The sequence below is a fragment of the Sciurus carolinensis genome, chromosome 4 (genome assembly GCF_902686445.1).
Source record: "Sciurus carolinensis chromosome 4, mSciCar1.2, whole genome shotgun sequence".
NCBI lineage: Eukaryota > Metazoa > Chordata > Mammalia > Rodentia > Sciuridae > Sciurus > Sciurus carolinensis.
Window position 1 is genome coordinate 97587878 of NC_062216.1, and position 13301 is coordinate 97601178.

Genomic DNA, 13301 nt, shown 5'->3' on the forward strand with positions numbered 1-13301 from the left:
CAGGGCGGAGGCGCTGGGCTTTGCTCGCATCCCGTCGCCTCCCCGCCGGGTCGGCCTCCGCCTCGCGTGCCCGGCGGTGCCGCCGGCGGTGGCAGCCTGCGCGCCCGGCGGGAGGCGCCTCGGGACGTTTCCGTCTGGTCCTTCCCTCCTCCCCCCGCGCTGACTCCATCCGCTCCCCGCCCCCTGCCTGGAGCCGAGGGCAGGCGGGAAGGGCCCGAGACTGCATCATTCCGCACCGGCTGCAGCACGGCCAGAGGGAGCAGGTGGAGCGAGCGAGCGAGCCTGGAGCCGGAGCGCGCCAGACCCAGGGGGACTGCAGTGACGCGGCCGGGAGACATGGCGGCCCCGCGCCTCTGAAAGACGGGATCCGGAGCCCCTCGCCGCCCCGGGCCGCCGCAGCCCAGGCCATGCCGCACCGCCGCTGACCGCACGCAGGGCCGGCCAGAGGACACATGCCGCAGCAGCTGCCGCCTCGCCCCTGAGCCTCTCGCCTACATTCTCCATGTTGCATTTCGCGTCAATTTCTCGGGCAGTGTAGCTGCCTCGGCCCGCAGAGCCGTTAGGGTATTGCTTTGCTCATTCATCCAGGCACACTTTTTCTTTTCCATTTTTGCTTCCCCTCCCCATTTGCTTCTCCCGTTCCCCGCCTGCTTTTGCAGCCATCTCCCCCACCCGGTCACCCCCTTCTGCCTCCATCCACCGGGGCTATGGCCGCAGAAGAGGTATTGCAGACGGTGGATCATTATAAGACCGAGATAGAGAGGCTGACCAAGGAGCTCACAGAGACGACCCACGAGAAGATCCAAGCTGCCGAATACGGGCTGGTGGTCCTGGAAGAGAAGCTGACCCTCAAACAGCAGTATGACGAGCTGGAGGCTGAGTACGACAGCCTCAAACAGGAGCTGGAGCAGCTGAAAGAGGTGAGTTGCCTGTCACCTCCTCCCTTCTCGCCCGCTCCCCCCACTCCCCTGGCCCACCCGTCGTTTATAAGGAAGTCGGAAAGGATGTGATTGAAAGGACTTCATCTTAGAGTCCTTTGTTGATAAAGAAAAAAAAATTGAAAGAGTCCATTGTTTTTCCCCCCAAGAGAAAAATTGTCCAAGAAATGAATGTCTAAGCTGGAATTTGGGAGGCCCTGGCTGTTTAGCCTGTCGGGGAGGGAGATTGATTGGAGTTCTTAAGTATCAGCTCTCTAAGGCCATACAGAACTGGGTTGGAATGTATAAATCAAACTTCTCAAAACTGTTATTTCAAACCCAGGTTTCAGTAACAATCCCGCAATCCGCACAGGTGACCAGTATGTTTGTGTCAGAACCCACAGTTTCAAGATGTAGGATCAGTAGTACCTCAGCTTTCTGCTGAATATAACTGCTTCTTGGTGAGACTGGGAACTGTCATTAGGAGAACTGGCAATTCCATTTGACAAAGGCTGGGCAATCTTAATTCTCGTTGGCTTCATTCTTGTTACGGGGCTGCAGAAGCAAAACAACTTTGCTGGGTGATCTTGCTGCCTTGATTTCACCTCTGAGACAGGCTGGGCCATGCCCAAATCTTATGAGGTCACCCTGACCAGGGGGAAATTGAACTGGCCTTCAAATGGTCTGAAAGAATGGCATATATCAAATATGTAGGTAGCCCTGCGTTTCAAATGAGGTTCTTCAGGTTGAAATGACAATACTTATAAAAGCAGAATACAGAAATGGGCCATGTGTAATGTTTGTCCTCTTTGATCTTTTGGTATTTGGCTTCTTTAAAGAATCTGATGTTCAGAAAGAAAATCAGGAATGTGCTTTGATTTCCTATAAAGCACTTGTAAGAATATACATATTGTTTAAGGCACTCAGTCTGTTTTACCTGGTTCTGTAGGCACTGTGAGTAGCAAGTCACCAATTATAAATTTTAGTGTACATATACACTTTTTCTATGTGTCAAGTCTTTATTTTTGGGTGCATACTGGCATTTTAAATATTATGCCTATAACATCAAAAATCTTTTTTTAATAAATTTATTTTAGGGGAGGGGAAGGTCTTGTTTGTGTTGTTACAATTAAAAGACATGATTTATGACATAGTTAATCAACCTGCCTTCTAATTTAGTATATAATATGGTAAGCATTTACACTTTCAGATAGCTTACTTTATTCAGTTAGTAAATAATCAGAAAATAAATGTAGTAATATGGCTTAAAATCTCAACTAGAAATACAATATTTGTGTATCAGGCTATAAATTCCTGGCTTATGCTTTTCTTGCTATGTGCATGTCTACTCTTAACAACCACTGGACTTGTTTATATTTTCCAACTTAGATTAGGTGTTAGTCTGATGTGATGCTAATCCTTATGAAGTATGGAAACAGGACTATGATTGTGATTCTCAGAGACAATTCGATGTCTTCGCCCATCAACAGTGATTTGCCAAGATGCAGAAGTGAAAACCAGACAGTATTAGGGCATCACCTCTGTGATAAAGGAGGTGGACTTATTTCATGACATGAAATATAGCTGTTAGCTGACCTTCCAGCTTGATTCAAACATCCCTTCTAGGGATATTTCTATGTCATTGCACTTACCCTGCGTGGAAAACCTTAACGCAGTTGTCTTTTGCCTTTAGTAGACCATGAGCTCTTAAGTCAAGGAATTTGGCAATTATTTATTTAAACTTGATGGACAACAATGTATATATTTATGTATGATGTGATGTTTTGAAGTATATATACACTGTGAAATAGTTAAATCTAGCTAATTGACACATGCATTACCTCACATAGCAATCATTTTTGTGATAACACTTAGCATCCATTCTCTGCATTTTCCAGGAATATATCAGCATTAACTCTAGTCATCATGCTGTACAATAGATCTTTTCAACTTAATCCTTCTAGCTAACTGTAATTATGTATCTTTTGACCAGTATCTCCTCAATCCCTTTTCCCCCTAATACCCCAGCCTTTTGTGATCACCCCTCTACTTCTATGATATCAACTTTATTTGATTCTACATATAATGAGATTATGATGTATTTGTCTCTCTGTGCCTGGATTATTTTATTTAATATAATGAACCTGAAGAAATCTAAGTACACATTGCATCCAAAATCTTTAACCAAAGCTTAAGTCATAGAGGGTATACAATGGATATTTTATAAAAGAATCAGTTTATACTGGAAGAAGATACCTTTATCAAGTATTCATTAGTCAATATTGGTTAGTGTCAGAGAAAAACTAAGAAAACTAGGAACTGTAGGGAGTAACTACCTGTAACAGTGTCATCATCAGCAATGAGATGAGAAAAAATATTTTGTGGGAATAAATAATATAACAGTAGTTTCTTAGTGCAGAATAATACAAATACCACTTATATTTTTTTCTATAGAAATGTAAGGCAATTTTGTTTCTGTATATCAGGAGGTTAAAAAATGATCAGGATTATTTTTACCAAATGGTATTTGTTCATATATGTATTTTGAGTTACCGTTAGCATAAATAAAATAACAATTTGTGGTTCCTAATGAATTGGCTTATATGGTTATTTGAAAATGTATCTTGAGGTAGTAAAACAATCATTGTATTTGGTTGTTTGATAGACCTGTTATTTTTAACCCTTTAAATAAGTTTATATACTTTAGTTGGGAGCATTTCTTAAATGAGCTAAAGCATTAACTATAGTCGTTAACTGCTAAAGCAGTCTCATGTAATGTTTCCTATTTGAAAAGTCACTTCAAAATACTTGTGCAAACTGAGGTATTCTAGTGATGATGTCACATGGAAGTCATTTTTGGAAAAAACATTTTGTGACTGCTCTGATTTTTCAAGAGGAAGTTTTGTTCCTTATCAGGAATATAGAGAAAACAACGTTGTTGCATTATAACTAAAAAACCAAGTATAAAAGGACTCTGGCTTATTTCTAGGTCTTTTGGCAGAAATGATTCATTGAAAAATAACTGGAACAGTTTATGGGAATGTCAACAGAAAACTAGTGCACTAACTTCATTTTGGACATTAGTAATTTGCAGCTTAGCATCATGACTTAGTCTTAGCAAATTATTTTGTTTTCTGTAGTCGGTACCCAAGAATGTTGCCACCCTCCTTCCCAGGCTAGGTATTGCTATGACAATAGTGCAGGGAGAAATATGGTCTGAAGGAGATATCAGTAAAACAAATTCATTAATATTTTTCTAGTTATTTCCTCCCTCCCTCAGCTTAATTGCTTTTTGATCTGACCTGATATTGTTTAGGACTTTGCCTTGTGCTTAATTATAAGACTGCTACAGTTCTGTTCACAAAGGAACACACTTGAAGAAAAAATACCAAGGATCTGAAAAAAAGAGAATGTCCGACATCGTGATAATGTTCTCCAATTCTTTATACTTTGAGTGGATGAAGTATTATGTCCCCTAGAGTACTTGACCATGGTTTTATGATTTCACGAAATAGTGCTAGCTCTTCAGTGGCCTGAGGGGCACACCTGCCTGGTTATGCTCAGGGCCTGGTTGATGATATGTTTGGGATATGCGCAAATCAGTACTGTGTCTGTCACCCAGGCCAAAATAGTATTTGAAGAAGAGTCATGGTTCTAAAATAACTAACACTAAAAAAATACATCCACCAAAGACCCTAGATTTTAAATTTAAAAATTCTCCTTTACTTCAGAATGGTTGATATTAGAAATACAAAGTTTAAAGAACTCCCCTAGAAAGGAGTGATTCAGCATCTACTGGTAGCATTTTAGAAAGCATCCTGTGACAGCCTTAGGTGCGCTCTGCAGCTAGGCCACATCAGACAGGGTTCCAAGAATCTTCAACTCATTTTCTGCCTTGTTTTCTCAACCCTGACACCAAAGATAGTAACTCGCTGCTTTCTGGGCACTGAGCAACTTTTCAGAGCTGTAGTTAAATTGCTCAAAAAATAAACATTTATTTCTGCAGTTTTAGAAATTGTTACATTAGGGGCCTGATGAAAGTCATTTAAATTGCCTTTATTCCTCTTTAAACCGAATTAATTTTTATTCCTCACATGTTTAGAAAGATTGTTAGCTTCTTTTATATTTGCACATTCTAAATCACACAATCATATGAGGAAAAAAAAGTTCTCAAATATCTTTTCCAATCTATATGAATAAATGTGAAGAGAAAGTTAAGACTTAATTGATGTACCTAAATTATTATTTTAACTTTTCTTTTACTTTATTTATTTAGAAGTAGTGGGTATTGAACCCAGGGACACTCTCCCACTGAGCTATATCCTTGATTCTTTTAAATTTTCATTTTCTATTTTGAGACTTGGCCTCGTTTAGTTGCTGAGACTGGCCTCCAACTTGTGATTCTTCTGCTTCCAGCCTCTGAATAGCTGGGATCACAGTTGTGTGCTACCAACCTGGCTTTTTTCTCTTACTGATTTTTTTGTGGTGCTGGGGATTAAAGTCAGGGGTGTTTTACCACTGGATCACATCTCCAGCCCTTTTAATTTTTTTAAATTAGACAGGGTCTCACTAAGTTGCTTAGGACCTTACTAAGTTGCTGAGGCTGCCCTTGAACTTGTGATCCTACTGTCTTAACCTCCCAAGTTATTGGGATTACAGATGTGCACCACAGCATCTTGCTCTGCTGCCATTTTTAAAGAAGAAATATTTGCATTTGTTATCACATTAATTACAAAATCTAAAATATATTGACGTATACTTTGGGACCTGTAAAAACACAACCTCAAAAATTAATCACTTTCTGTCATCTCTGTCTTTTTAAACCTATTTTCTCAGATTTATACCATCTCTTCTTATTTCAACTCAAGATGTCATTTCTGACAAAGTTATTTCTCAGATATGATTTCAGCAAGACTTTTATAATCTTTCATCATCTTCACCTTATTTTTGTGAATATGTATACTAACCATAGTTTGAAGACTTTTTCAGAATTACTGACTTAAAAATATTCTGTCCTGTCATTCCCTTAAATACCCTTGCACTTATGGATATTACTTTCCAAATTTGAAAATGTGATAATTACTTGCATGTGAAATATGTGGTAAAGGACTTTCCCACACATAAAGTTCACCTGTAATTATGGCTTTGAAGGAGAGGAGGATATGAAGAGTTGGAATCTTACTATGAACAATTCGTTATGCTGAAGGAGAAGATATATGAAGTCAAGTGCAAGAGATACAATTGGGAAAGGGCACTGCTCACGTTTTGTCTTGGGAATGGGGAGCCACCCCAGGAAACGACACTGTAGCAGTGTTTGATGCCTCACATCTCATCTAATTGAATCTTCAAAATCATTCAGAGACTAATTGCTCATTTAAAAAAATATTTTTAGTTGTAGATGGGAATAATACCTTTATTTAATTTATTTATTTGTTTGTTTGTTTGTTTATGTGGTTCTGAGGATTGAACCCAGTGCCTCACACATTGCTAGGCAAACAGTGTACCACTGAACCACCCCAGCCCTCATTGCTCATTTTTATAGATAAGAAAATTATACTACTAAGAAAACACTGAACTAGATGTGAAGTTCCATTAGGTCTAGGTGCTTTGCATGCCTTGTATCTGGTTCTTACAGCAGTCCCTGGATAAGGTAGATATGCACTGGGTCTTAGAGAAGTCAAGGGTCCTTCTTAAGGCCACAAATCTAGGAAGAAGAAATTTAAGAAGCCCACTTTCTTATCACCATATCATTTTACACCAGATAATGAAATGTCTTGACCAGGGCCACAGGTGCAGCTTTGAAAGTCAGGTGATGGTCATAGGGGGTAGATTCTGTGCAGTGGGGCAGGCAGTTGCAGTGGGGATGGTGAGGAGGAGACGCATCTAAGAGCTATTTAGGAGTTAGGATAGAACACGGCGTTGGATGTGACTGGCTGTGGAAAGTGAGCCAGAGGGTGGAGTTGAGAAGCTCAGGATGACAGAAGATGGTTCTATTTACAAAGGCAGATACTATGGGAAAGAGCACTTTTAGAGGGCAAAATTGAAGTGTAAAATTTGTGAATCCTTTAAATTCATGTTTTCTTTGGGGTGTGCATAAGTTGCATGATAAATTCAAATATTCAACTCTCAATTTAGTAAAATGAATGTTTTTTGCCATAGGTTGTCATTTTATTCACACCCAATTTCTAGAATATAGAATATGTGAACATTTTAATATGCTGTCACTGTTTATTTGGATTGCATTCTGCATTAGGAAAAATGCAAACTAAAACAACAAGCAAAGAAGCTGGCTGGACACAATGAGGACTAAGAGGGTAGCCTAAGTAGAAAACTGGTCCTTCTTGAATTCTTTGGGTCATGGGGGCTGGAAGCAATAGTACTTGCTGCTCCCTGACTTGTTCTTGAAGTTAATTTCATCTTTTCATTTCTTTCGCAATACTGGGAATTGAACCCAGAGGTACTCTATCACTGAGCTACATTCCCAGCCCTCGATGATGATGATGATGATGATGATGATGATGATTTATTTTGAGACAGAGTCTTGCTAATTTGCTGAGGCTGGCCTTGAACTTTCAGTCCTCCTGCTTCAGCCTCCTGAGTAGCTGGGATTACAGGTGTGTGCCATCATGCTCAGCTGGTACTTTTGTGGTACTGGGGATTGAACCCAGGCCCTCATGCCCACCAGGCAAGCACTCTACCACTGAGCTACATCCCAGTCCTTCAGCTGGTACTTTTAATTAAGGTTTTTTTTCCCTCCTATTTTTGGTCACAAGAGGTTGATTGCTCTTTGAGAATTACAATTGTGGGCTTGGGATGTAGCTCAGTGATAGAGTGCTTACCTTGCATGTATCAGGCCCTGGGATGGAGCCTAGCACTGGAAAAAAAAAAAAAGTATATATGAACTACATAGGTTTTCCTTTCTCCACTCCCCTTTCTATGGTTGACGCTTTAGTGAGTACTCTTTTGTACTTGTTTTAAATACATTTAAACTTATGAATCCATGTGCAGGTTTTTTGTTGTTGTTGTTGTTGTTGTTGTGCCTTTCTTTTCATAAAAACAAGGTCATGCCATATATACTCTTTTGCAACCTGGCTTTTTTTTTTTTCCCCCTTTTTCATTTAATACTATGTCCTTTTAAATTGCAGGTGTTTCTGGGATAGGACTTTTATCTATTTATTTTTTTCTGGTGCTGGGAATTGAGCCTGGGGCCTTGCTCATGCTAGGCAATGGGTCTACCACTAAGCCATATCCCCAACCCTTTTAAAATTCATTTATTTGTTTATCTATTTATTTAGGGTGGGGATTGAACCCAGGGGTGCTTTACCACTAAGCAACATCCCCAGCCCTATTTATTTATTTATTTGTTTGTTCTAATTGGTTCTTTTTATTTTTTATTTTGAGATAGTTGTTTAGGACCAAGTTTCTTAGGGCCTCACTAAATTGCTGAGGCTGGCCTTGAGCTTGATATTCTCTTGCCCCAGTCTCCCAGGCTGCTGAGATTATAGAGTGCCCCACTGTACCCAGCTTAAAATTTTATTTTATTTTTTAAAATACTTTTTTAGTTGTCAATGGACCTTTATAAATAAATGATAAGTGGTGCTGAGAATCGAACCTAGGGCCTCACACATGCTAGGTGAGCACTCCGCCATTGAGCCACAACCCCAGCCCTAAATTTTATTTTTGAGATAGGGTCTTGCTAAGTTTCTGAGGGCCTTGCTAAGTTGCTGAGGCTGGCCTCGAACTTATGATCCTCCCGCCTCAGCCTCCCAAGTTGCTGTGGTTACAGGTGTGCACCACTGTACCTGGCAAGATACTGATTTTTTTCTTCTTTCTTTTCTTTCTCTCTTTTTTTTTTTTTTTTTTTTTTTTGCGGTACTGGGGAAGGATACTGATATTTTAAGTGTGAAGAAAATAGAACTGATTAGGGAAGAAAAGTAGAGAGACTCAGAGAGTGTAGGTGACTCTGGGAGCTGGGATTGGGGGAAGGTGGTCCAGGCTCTACTTATTTGGGCAGTGAGAAGAAATGTGTGTGTAAAAGAAACTGGTGGAATTTGGTCCCACAGCAAGCCTGTGTGATGACACCAAGGGAAAAGGTGGACGGTTTTTTGGGTGAACTAACAGTGATTTTGCTTCCTTGTCTTGTTGGCTGGTGATGGGAATACATTTATTAGCAGAATACCTGGCTGATTTCCTTGGCCAGCCAAGCTGGTTCTGCAGTGTGACCACATCCTGTCCATTCTGGATCTTTGTGAGAAGCCAGGATGATTCAGGCAATTGGACCTTATTTCATCATCCCGTCTTTGCTCTCTGGTAGTTGGGTTCTGAGATAGTTGATTAGGATCTTATACAACATCTCACGGAAGTGGGGAGAAGAGGGTAAGAAATAGGAAATTGTCAGCAAAAGTGTCACACTCATTACAAAATAAAGGTGGAGACTGGCATCTTTTCCTTTTGGGATTTCATTACTTTGTCTACAAAATTAAGATTGAACCCAGGAATGCTCTACCAATGAGCTACATTCCCAGTCCTTTTTAATTCTATTTTGAGATAGGGTCTTGCTAAATGGCCCAGGCTGTCCTTGAATTTGCAGTCCTCTTCAGCCTCCCGATTGCTGGCATTACAGGTATGTGCCACTGTGCATGGCAATCTTGAGTTTTTCTTTTTGTATTAGACTGCTCATTATCACTTATATTTAATTATTTTATTTGTTCTAATTAGTTATACGTGTCAGTAGAATGCACTTTGATACTTCATATATAGATGGAGTATAATTTCTCATTCTTCTGGTTGTACGTGAGATAGAATCCCATCAATTGTATGGTTATATATGTATATAGGGTAATAATATCCAATTCATGCTACTATCCTTCCCATCACCATACCCCCTCCCCTCCCTTCACTCCCCTGTACCTAATCCAAAGTAACTCTATTCTTCTCTAGTGCGTCCCATCCCATTTATTTGAATTAGCATCTGCATATCAGAGAAACATTCAGCCTTTGGTTTTTTTGGTATTGGCTTATTTCACTTAGCATAATATTCCCAGTTCCATCCATTTACTGAAAAATGCCATAATTTTCATTCTGCTTTATGACTGATTAATATTCCATTGTGTATATATACCACATTTTCTTAATCCACTCATCTTTCGAAGGGCACTTAGGTTGGTTCTATAGTTTAGCTATTGTGAGTTGAGCTGTTATAAACATTGATGTGGCTGCATCACTGTAATATGCTGGTTTTAAGTCCTTTGGGTATATGCTGAGGATTGGGATAGCTGGGTCAAATGGTGGTTCCATTCCAAGTTTTCTGAGGAATTTCCACACTGCTTTCCAGAGTGGCTGCACTAATTTGCAGTCCCACCAGCAATGTATGAGTGTACCTTTTTCCTGCATCCTCCCCAACATTTATTGTTGCTTATATTTTTGATAATTGCCATTCTGACTGAAGTGAGACAAAATCTTAGAGTAGTTTTGATTTGCATTTCTGTAAATTGCTAGAGATGTTGAACATTTTTCATATATTTGTTGGTTGATTGTATTTCTTCTTCTGTGAAGTGCCTGTTCAGTTCCTTAGCCCATTTATTATCTCTTGTTCTGTCTTGTTTATTCATTCAGAAGTCTGTATTGAGTGGTTATTTGTTGGGCAGTGTGCCACTTGCTGAAGTTACAATGTTGAATGAGGTACCCGAGGAGAGTCACAGAGAAGTGCCCTGTACAAGCAGAGACTGGCTGGGAAAAAGTGTGCTCAGGCACCATATCCCAAGAAGGTGACATTTGAGCCCAGACCTGAGAGGACAAAGAGCTAGGCATGTGGAGATGGGGGAAGTGATTTTTAGGTGGTCAAGTGCAGAGATCTTGGAACTCTGTTGCTGTTGTTAAGGGGCAATGATCTGTTTCTAAACCATAAAAATAACCATTTCTATTTGAAAACAAAACAAAACAAAACAAAACACATTCTTTAAAGTAGTACATTGCCTTTGAATTTTTCTAATGAGGTATCAGGCCTCAACATGGCAAGTTTTTGAGCAGAGCCTAGATATGCCTAAGATCTTTTCTTAGAAGAGGTTGTTGGGAACCAAGGACTTTGAATACAGACTAATATTAAGACCACGTGCAGCTGAATCAGGCACTGGAGGTGCAGCTGAGCTTCAGTATGTTAACCCCCTGCCCTTAATTGGTACAGCCTGGCTGAGGACCTCTCTTCTGCATATTTTCAACTCCACAGTTAAACGATGCCCTAGGAATAGAAGAGTTCAGTAAGAAAAGCTGGGAAGTTATGAGCTAATAATAAACCGTGATTGCATGGTCTTTTAAAACTCGTCTTCTCTATTTTCTGGAAATGAAGACACTGTAAAGCTTTTCTGAAAACCAATAAACACCACCAAATACCTAGCCGCATTGGACAGGGAGATATGTTAAATTAGACTGCATTTGATGTTCCATACTTTTTAAAAAATATATATGTATATTTTTTAGTTGTAGATGGACTCAATACCTTCATTTTATTTTTATGTGATGCTGAGGATCCAACCCAGTGCCTCACATGTGCTAGGCAAGCACTCTACCACTGAGCCACAACCCTCGCCCCTGAGTTCCATTCTTGAAGGTTGTTTGAAGTTTCTTTTAAATGTTATTTTGTCTCAGCTGGGCACAGTGGCACATGCCTGTAATCCCAGTGATTCAGGAGGCTGAGGCAGGAGGATCACAAGTTCGAGGCCGGCCTCAGCAATTTATCCCTCAGCAACTTAGTAAGACTCTCCCTATCTTAAAATAAAGAATAAAAAGTTTCCAAGGATGTAGCTCAGTAGAAAAGCGACCCTGGTTTCAGTCCCCAGTAGCCTCCCACTGAGTTGTCTACTTTATTATGTCTGTTCTGTTGGCTTTATTCTGTTTACAGTTGTTTATGTTAACTTTGGAAGGTTGTAAATAGAATATTAAAGAGTTTCTTTGAGGGATTGGTCTTTAACTTATGGGTTATTTTAAATTGTTCTGTTGTCTATACATGCTGTTTTAGACATTTTGAGGAGAAAAAGCACTACTCTAAAATGTAATATTTAACTGCTATGTTCCTATCCTAAAATTTAGAATGCAAAATAGGAAAGCTGTTTACATTTATGGGAAGAACGCAGTAACACTAGCAATTTCCTGAGGAATGTTTTGTTTCACAGTGTGGCGTGGGTCTGTAATAGAGGGTTCAGCATCACGGGTCTTTGTTTTTTGCTTACATACTGCAGACTAATGTGGAATCAAATGCCACCACTCAAGAGCCCTTAGCCATCAATTTTGAAATTGAAAAAGATTTATATTGTGACATGGATGGGCCTATTGTTAAGCCTCACTGATTGAGATTTTCGAGATGGCTATAGGAGATTTTCCCAAGTTGACCTCGTGTGAGCTAACTAGGTGGATACAGAGTGAGCTTGACCCTGTGCATGACTTCTCTGCTGAGGTGGAGATATTCTTATGCAGGATCACTTTTCCCCCTTTAAATCACAAGCTGGCTAGCTTTCTTCTGTGGCTTATGTGCTCAGAGCCTTTAAACTCAAAATATCAAAATATAATTAGGAAGAAATATAAACAGAGAGAGAGAGAGAGAAAGAGAGAGAAAGAAAGAGAACACACTATAATGCACTCCCAAATCAGTTAATCTGTTGTTAAGTAGCTTTTACTTTTGGCTCTTTGGATTTTTTAAAAAAAATGACGCAGGTTCTTAGTTAACGTTGGTAACTGGAAACTAACTATAGTTTAGTGATCTTAATTCCAGTGATCTAAACAAGAAAGTCCTTTTTATCAATATTTTAAAGTAATTTTGAACTAGAATCCTTTCGAAGAAAGTTCTCAGGTTGTCTAATTACTGTATTTTCCATCAAATTTTACAATTGAATGCTGTTTTTCATTGTAGCAAAATAAATAATATATCTTGGTAAATCACATTAACGTGCTTGGTGTAATACAAGCTATTGTTCGTTAAAATAATAATGGTCACAGTAGGTCATTTACGATAAAAGCAATTAAAAAAAAAAAAAAAACCTCTAGACCAATGAGATTTTAGTCATCATTGATCAATTCCAAGTAAAAAGAATTTAAAGATTTATTTAAATTTGTGACACTAATGTGATTCAGAAATTTGGAAAATGGATACCAGAGTAAATGGCTGAGTCAGTAGGTCATTATGTAAAGATGATACCGTTCATTCATTCTTCCCTATAGTGATGACGTATTTAGTGCCCTCGGTGTGTTAATAGGATGATCAGAGAAGGCTTCATTGAGAAGGAACAGCAAGGAGGCTGTGGGGCTGGCTGGGATTGAGTAATGGGGTGAATGTAGATGAGACCATAGAGGAAACAGGGGTTCAAATTATGTAGCAGTGCGTAGGTTGTTATC

At 39.6% G+C, this 13301-nt stretch overlaps 1 protein-coding gene and 1 non-coding gene across 2 annotated transcripts in view; one reads left to right on the top strand and one right to left on the bottom strand.

The window, feature by feature from the left end:
* The first annotated feature begins 209 nt into the window (after positions 1-209).
* Bicd1 (BICD cargo adaptor 1) overlaps positions 210-13301 on the top strand; it is a 251548-nt gene continuing 238456 nt past the window's right edge. The window contains 1 exon segment of the mRNA XM_047549256.1: positions 210-920. Within this exon segment, the coding sequence (XP_047405212.1) occupies positions 708-920 (213 nt within the window). The 5' untranslated portion in view covers positions 210-707.
* On the bottom strand, positions 7561-7632 carry Trnat-ggu (transfer RNA threonine (anticodon GGU)). Its single transcript has one exon. It is a non-coding gene; the product is annotated as a tRNA-Thr (tRNA).